Raw genomic sequence first — 8,074 nt, 5'->3', positions numbered from 1 at the left:
ACTAATAATTAAATATATAGTTAAATACAGGGAAAATAGAGACAAAGTTGTGATACAGATATTAGAGTTTAGTTAGTTGAATTGTAAGCTTTATTGTAGACATTTTGCTGATTTCTGTATGTTCAGCTGACCTGCTGTGTTCTGACTAATGAACTGATATTGACTCATGATTATGCTAGCTTAGAAATGAATAAGGATTAATGAATTAAAAGTGTACCTATTGAACATTCTCTATGTTCCCAGTGATTACTGCCAAATTACCTGCCAAATATTGTTTTTCCAGGACATTTCTTAGAAAGGATTAGGAATTTGTGGATATGTAAAATAAAGCTTTACCTTGATGAATATGATTTAACCATAAGGACTGATGGAACCAAGGTGAACTGGGTCTGTGATCAGCTGGTGTTGATAGATACTAATCTTAGCTCTTCAGACCCAGTCGCCACCAGTTGTTCCAATAAGGATATTTTTTAAACATGTGACATCAGTCACCGGTGATGTCTTTTGTCTCCTGAGGGAGACAGGTGACAGTAAATCAATAAATTTAGAATAAATCAACCAAAAAGGGGAAACTATAAATATTATAACAATAGGTATTCTTGCAGGATTTGCAGGGTCATTCAGCTGTAAGTGACTAGTTGTTCAGTGTGTAGTGTATTAATAAGGTTCAGAAATCTGCACCACTTCATGTGCTATTTAAATATTTAGTACATTACATTATATACAAATATTTAGGACATAATTTTCAGATAATTGCATGGTTCTGATGTAGCACCCAATAAATGCTCTGTGCAGTTATGACAAATACATTTGCTTAGGTTTATGGAAACTCCTGTAATGTAATATGCAGCTGTTTCTACTCATTATGCAGTAGTTTACATTATAATACATCATATACACAGGCTTTACAGAAAGTATTACCCAATTTTGTTTCAGTATGCACAAGATGAACTTTTTTTTATTGTTTCAGTTTGTCTTAGATGCAGTTGCTGTGTCATGTTTGGGAAATAATTGGCTTGTAGTTTTGTAGTTTTCAAACCAAAGCCTTTTTCAAAACAAGAGCAGTATAAAATATTTATATAAAGATATTTGAGGACCACAAAAGGCATTTATAGTCACAAACAATTTAAGGACACACCCTCAGCTTGGGGCCCTAGATAATACCCCTACATCACTGCACCACAAAACAGGACATCGAATGCCTATACCTATTTTACCATTTTTGAGATGTCGACCACTTAACAAGCCAAACAGAATCTTTTGGTCCAGTTATGATTGTTTCTGTTCTTCTTTATGTTTGAATACAATCTGATCTTCTTTGCCACTGTTTGCTAGAGGGAAAGTGCAGTAGCAGTTCCTGCAATGTCAGTGATTCAAATCAAAGGGACAATTTATTTATGGTGAGCGCAAACCAAAGAAGCGACGAATAAAGGCAGCATGAAATCAAAGGTACGGGATCAAGTGGAAATTGGTATTTTCTCACAACAGAGATCACTGTTGACCTGGAAAACACACACACACACACACACAGACACACACACACATACCAAATTCACACTCCGCAGCTCCCGGGAGCAGATACTCACTTTATATCCTCAAATGCATACATTAAGATGAAGATGTACAGGACTTTTTAGTACAAAAAAGAAAAAAACAGGGTGTTGACATATTAACAAGAACACCTGCGCAACATAATTCAATTCAATGCAATCGCATTACAAGAAACACCACTGTGGAGCCTATTTTTTCGAGACTGCTTAAGAGAGATGTTGATTCATCTTGCAGACTGTAGCTTGCATGTTGTGGCATTTGGATTATGTTTTATTGTAGCAGATGCTTTTTGTGTTTTTGAAATGACTTACTGGTGTACGTGTTATTGTGTCCACATCTTATATACTAGGATTTCTCTTGTGCTCCTCCTTTTCTTTAAGTACTCCTCTAACTTCTTGGAATAAGACCCAAAGAACATAAAATACATTATTTGAATATGTACAGTATATATGTATATTCAATTAAGAATATTAATATTGTATATGTAATTTCAAATATATTCAGCATCTGAATTCAACAAATAGCACTTCCAGCTGGGCAAAACATTTTGTATCAAAATATAGACAATTTAGACAAGAATTCTGAAATACATTTAATCACACATTAATTGATTTTAATTACAGAATTTAATTTATGCGACATATTGTAGATCTTCCCCCAGTTTCAATAATATTTTCCCCCAATATAAATATCTCTATGTACTAAAGAAAAGACCATAAAGAAAAGAAAAGGCTAACTCAGAAAATTCATTTGTGAAGATTCAAATGAGATCAAACATCTGTAAAATCACAAATGCTTCTTTTTACCAGATGATCTGGGCGTGTCCCAAAAATATACAATAGTATGAATAATGTATTGAGCATGACTTACTTCACAGTGTACCTCTGGATGTGCACACACACACACACATACTCACACACACACACACACACACACGCACACGCACACACACAAGCACACACACGTATTCGCACATGGACATAGAGCAAATGCAAACATGCACACACAAACACACGCGCACACACAGTTTCGACCACTAAAATGAGCCGGGGGTCCACATCTGCTTAATGCTCCCGATGGTGTGTACATGATATGTGAGGTTCATTGACAAAAACTACTTCTAGTCTATGTTGGCACCACATTAAAAAAAAAACATAAGTTACAAGCTAAGTCATCCAAAATGTCCACGTTTCACCATTGTGACCTTCATTCAATGAGTAAAGACAGTCAGTTCATTTCTTTCGTCTCCTCTTCTGTGACATTCCAGTAGATTTTAATGCTATTTCACAATGTCCTTTTTGTGTGTATGCAGAGATTTTGGAGGCTACGGCCTTGTAAAGTTTCACCCAGCCAAATGAGAGAGAGTGTTAAAGGCTACAATCCAATGAACGATATGGCCTGGCTGAATCTCAGTTAAGTCATGACTCTTTAGCAGCGAGCTGTCATTAAAGAAACTTTGCTATGACCCTGGACGGCTTCACAGCAGCGATAGTAAAGAAGATGAAGGGGCTGACTTTTGAAAGACCTTCTGACAAGTCTAAATCAAGCCACAAAGGTATGAAAAAATCTTCAAGGAGCTGTCCCCTACAGACATGACGGTGGCTAAAGAAAGAATGTATTATAATGAATATTCCACTGCTCTGTTGATAACTGTTCCTCCCAGGGATTTTGTTCTATGATGTGTCCGTAAATTTGGCTGTGGTGAAGATTCAATATGCTGCTCACTTGAGACTTCTCAGAGTTCTCAGAAGTATCTGGACCAAGTAAAGAGCCGAGAGCCTTTCACTGCGGTGATTGGAGATGCTCTGGGTTATTTTTAATTTTTTTTTTTTTTTTTTTATTGGAGGTCTGGTGTAGAATTTGGGAGCCTCATTGGTAGATGGACACAATGTTCTGGTGTAGTGATTGGCCCCAGTTCCTTTTGTAGCATGGATGTCAATGAACCTGTGGAGGAATGGAAGAAAAAGACATGGATACAATAAAAAATCACAAAGAGATTAGCTTCTTTCAAACAACTGGTCACTTTACTGTCAAAAGCACATATCTGAATTGAATGTTGTCACATTAACATTAGGACTACAGCAGCACAAACAAATGTCTTTTAGAGAGCAACATATCAAATTTAATAAACCGCTTAATGATTTCTTATGCATCAAGAAAATACACAGTAAATGTGCCAATTTTAAGCTCTAGCCACGTCAGATTAGTCTATAAAAATGCCTTCTCCCTTCACAGTGTGGGCTAAAAAAAAAAATCCACATGGAAGAAGAAATTATAAATATCCAACAAAACACTTAACAGACAGCATGCAAGCAAATTAAGAACTAAATGAGAGTCCCAAATGAATATCTCGTCCTTTGCTATCGCGCAGTCAGAAAGTAGATTCCTCTGTCTAATAAATGATGAAATTAATGAGAAATGTCACGAGGGGCTTCACTGTTAGAAGGTGTTAAGCATCCCTCACGTTAATGATGGTCATTGATTAAGGCTTCAACAGCAAAATGGGTTTTTAAATCAGCGACGGAGCCTGCGAGACAACACAAAACACTTTTGTTCCGTGGTAACTCTCTCCTGGCTACTTTTCCAACAGCAGGTGGCAAATATGGCTCATTTCTGACTAATGCCATGGTGTAACATTTATGTCTGAATGATAAAAAGCCATTATGAAACCAGCAATGTTACGTATGCTAATGTCTGAAAAGGGATTTATTTAACGACTCTTCTAGCTCCTCCTTCACAAAATGTCATGTCTTTGACAAAACAACTTTTATGAATAATTCTGTTAAGAAATTAGGTCTATAAGTGTAGACTCTAATATTTCCCTTTCCATTTGGAATAAATATTACCTCCGCTGAAATTCTGCAGTTAACGACTTAATTTAGCCAATCATTTGATCAAGAAACCCATTTGAATGATAATAGAACTTTGCCATGAATATGTTATATGGATAAATACATAAATGTTAATACATAAATGATTCAGGGTGACAGTGGACAAATGTGACACCCAGCACTGCCCATATAAATCATTCAGACACTTAAATATGAGTTGGCAAATCCACACAGAATTGCACAAATTCCCAGCGCTGGCAAATAAATATTTATGACGCCCCCAATTCCCCTTTTCTCCCTGTCCTTGGTAATTGTGCGTGATTCATTTTGTTTTCTCGGTGGAAGAGGGAAAATCAATCTTAGAATATTGGCTAGGAGACACAAGCATGCAGATTCCAAATGCCTGTGGTTTTGCAGAATATAAAGCTTCACAGATACTTGGTCATGTTCTCAGGAGAGGAATTCAGCTAAATCTCTTGTAGATTTCCTTGTTTTTTTTAGGGTGAAGAAATATGTTTGTGGAAGTGAGCTTAACCTGCTGGCAGAGTTGAACTGAACTGCTCGTGAGTCTAGTTTATCCACCGACTTTTAATAAGCGCATATCGACTGGGAGGAATGTGAGGCAGGCAGGCAAATCAAAGGAATCTGTTACTATGGCATGAAGGTAATGATTTCTTTTTTTTTTCTTTTTTTTTTTTTTTAAAGGTAGCATTTTTGTTTTGTTTAACACCTTTGCCACACATATCCTTCCATATATATCAGTTTCTACCTTTGTTCTAAAAGAAAACTTGGACACAAGAAGTAGCCTCTGACTTTGATGTTACCATAGTGAGGCTTTTTAGTTTCCATCCTTTTGCATTTCAAAACTTTCACTAACTCTCTTTGATTTTCCTTTTACTGTTGCTTACAGATACATCAAAGTGACTTTGCATCTTGGAAAATGTAGGATTCCATTGTGTCTTCTCCAAGCCCTGGATGACCTTCATTTAAGCTCAGAAGTAAGTGCAGTATTGGAGAAAACACAATGTCTAGACACTAATGGCTGATTCATTCTAGCTCTGAGCCTTTAAACACCTTGGAAGAGGTAGAGCTTCTGCTGTTCATCAAGTTTCCCTTGCTTTCCACTAGATGTAGCATTTGAATTGTTTTATTTTCTTAGGTGTCAAAGTGAAGTGAACCAGGGTTATACACTTCAGCATGCGAATTAGAATAAAACACATCATTAAAAACTCACATACTTGCCATTCTCCGCTGCATCCTACGACGGCTCCTTGGGCAAAGGCTGGAGAAAAAAAAGGAGAAGGTCAACATCGGTGGAACAGAGGGCCAGCTTTCACTAACATTTTATTCAACTTTCTCTCAGTTGGCCTTGGACGCAGAGCAGCATATGTCCGTTTAAAAGCACAGATGGCATGTCTTCAAATTATATCTAAGGCGGGACGATGGAAGCGGAAGGTTATTTTGTTCTCTCCTAGTTTTTATGCACTCTGAGGACACCGCTTCTCTCCTCAACCAGAAAATATGAGCGACTAATGGCCACCTCATCATCCACATTAAAGAATGAAAAGACCTTTCCTTTCTTCCATCAACGGTATTACACAGATAGAACATTTTTATCATGTCAGCTGTAGGGCCGGGTGATAAACAGTGTTCCACTTTGATTCTCTGTGAGCAACAACTTCTTGCCTACTACATTCATCTTTAGGAGATCACATGAAAACACACTGTTTTCCCCTTGAAAACAGCTCCCTAGCCTTCTTAATATTGGTGAATGAGCCACTTTTGTGTAGATAATGACTCGGCTAATCATAATCAGGAAGCTAATGGGGTGTTTAGCCAATCAGAGGAGCCAAGGCGAGACGGCAGTCTGGGCAGAGCGTTGGCATTCCCAACAGCCGCTGCTCTCCTCTCGGCTGTGCCAGGCTTTCTGCAGCAGCGAGGCAGACTTGGTATTCCGCTGCCCGGCCAGCCTGTCGTTCTGCGATCTGTCTGTCCGACCGGCCGACCGACTGGCCCTGGCGCTGTCGAAGAAATTCAGTCCTCTGAAAAGGCGCTGATCCATCACACCTCTCCAGCAGCATGTCATCTAAATGCTAAGTACTTCCACTGCATCTTTAAATCAAAACAAGAAAAGAAATGAGCACAGAGGGCGAGCCGTTGAAAGCTTATAAGGGTACAATAGAATCTGCGGAGCAAACCCTTAGCTTTTTTGATTACACTCATTTTCGAAGGAGAGGAAATGTGTAAGAGAAGAATCTGAGGGAGTGGTATGAGCATAAAAAAGCTCAAGACCTTGTTATCCCTTCAAATGTACAAGTAAAAAAGAGAGGGGATTGTTATTGATATACAGACCCCAAAGGTTCCTTCAAAGAAAATACTGTGTTGTTTGATTTCTATCTAAAAAATCATCATGAATGTACCTGAGTTGCTCTGGTAACCCCTCCTCTCCCTCGTTCCCCTGTCTCAGTCCAACTCTTAGCTATTGATCGGAGGGATTCTTGAAGTCAGAGCAGAGTGCTGAGGCGGCAGAAGCGGCCGGCACTATTAACTGCTCCTACTAATTAAAAGGGTAACAAGGTGAGTTCGGCCCCACAGGACCAACTGTGCAAGAGACGGAGCCGGCTGTTTGCCTGCCATGCACACCGGTAAACAGTGCTCACTGCCTATGATGTTTACAAGACAGGAATCCAAGGACATCGAAGACATATTCATCTCCCGCTGGCACGAGGGATGAGGGAGATTTGCAGATAAGGCTCAAGAGAGAGAAAGAAAGCAGGGAGCACACTACTAAGCGCTTTGCTAATTGCTTATGTTGCGGTGAAATTGAAACATTTGGACCTCGTCACTGAGCTTGAGGTGCCCTTGTTTCATCATCACTTGCAAACATTGAGCACTGTGCATAAATGATAAAGTTTCACAGTTCAAATAAGGTGCACAGCCGGAATCTTTGAGTAAGTGCCAGCAGAGATTGGCAAAAATATTAAGAGATTCAATTAACTTCCTTCCTTATCAACAACACAGCATATTTTAGCATCAAAGTATTTTTAAGATACAGTATATGCCTCATATAACACAAATAAAATCCTCAGCCCAGGAATCTTTGTATAGCTACAAGGTAACGCCACTGCAGGTACAGCAGACAGCTTGTTTGTTCAGTGCTCGAGGGGAAACAAAGCACAGACTGCATATTTGGTGGCAAATACGCACCAGTACCCCACCCAGCCATTATAGAGACAGCGCTGTGCCATCACTGTGGTAACTGAAAATCCTTCCCCTGGGTCTCTCCTAACAAGTGGATTCCTGCACAGGACATATACTGGGAACTTATTGAGGTTCTGGTCATTACCAGGCACTGGCATTGCTGCTGTTGTTATTAGGCTAACAAGCACAGCAACAGCAAAGCCCACTGACGATCCTGAGTGGAGGCTTCATGTCGAGTCTATGAGCCTGATGAACAAAAGCAGAGACACAAAGCTGTCTCACAGGACAGAAAACAACATTATCTACGAAGCATCTGGCTGCAGCTACTTAAAAAAACCTGCATCTTTTGTCCATCGATGATGTCATACAGGAACGGGCCATGGTGCAAGATGATTACTTGAGTAAAATGTATGAATATTCAATTACAGGTAAATATCCTGCATGAAAATTAGGGACTATATCAGAGATTAGTTTAGAGTCAACACTCCCTC

The 8,074-nt window shown here is 39.1% G+C and overlaps 1 protein-coding gene across 1 annotated transcript in view; it reads right to left on the bottom strand.

The window, feature by feature from the left end:
• Positions 1–5,640: 5,640 nt before the first annotated feature.
• tafa5l (TAFA chemokine like family member 5, like) overlaps positions 5,641–8,074 on the bottom strand; it is a 48,202-nt gene continuing 45,768 nt past the window's right edge. The window contains exon 4 of the mRNA XM_053317357.1: positions 5,641–5,664. Within this exon, the coding sequence (XP_053173332.1) occupies positions 5,641–5,664 (24 nt within the window). The remainder of the gene's footprint in view (positions 5,665–8,074) is intronic.

The sequence above is a fragment of the Scomber japonicus genome, chromosome 4 (assembly GCF_027409825.1).
Source record: "Scomber japonicus isolate fScoJap1 chromosome 4, fScoJap1.pri, whole genome shotgun sequence".
Classification (NCBI taxonomy): domain Eukaryota; kingdom Metazoa; phylum Chordata; class Actinopteri; order Scombriformes; family Scombridae; genus Scomber; species Scomber japonicus.
This window is presented reverse-complemented; position numbering and strand designations above follow the sequence as displayed.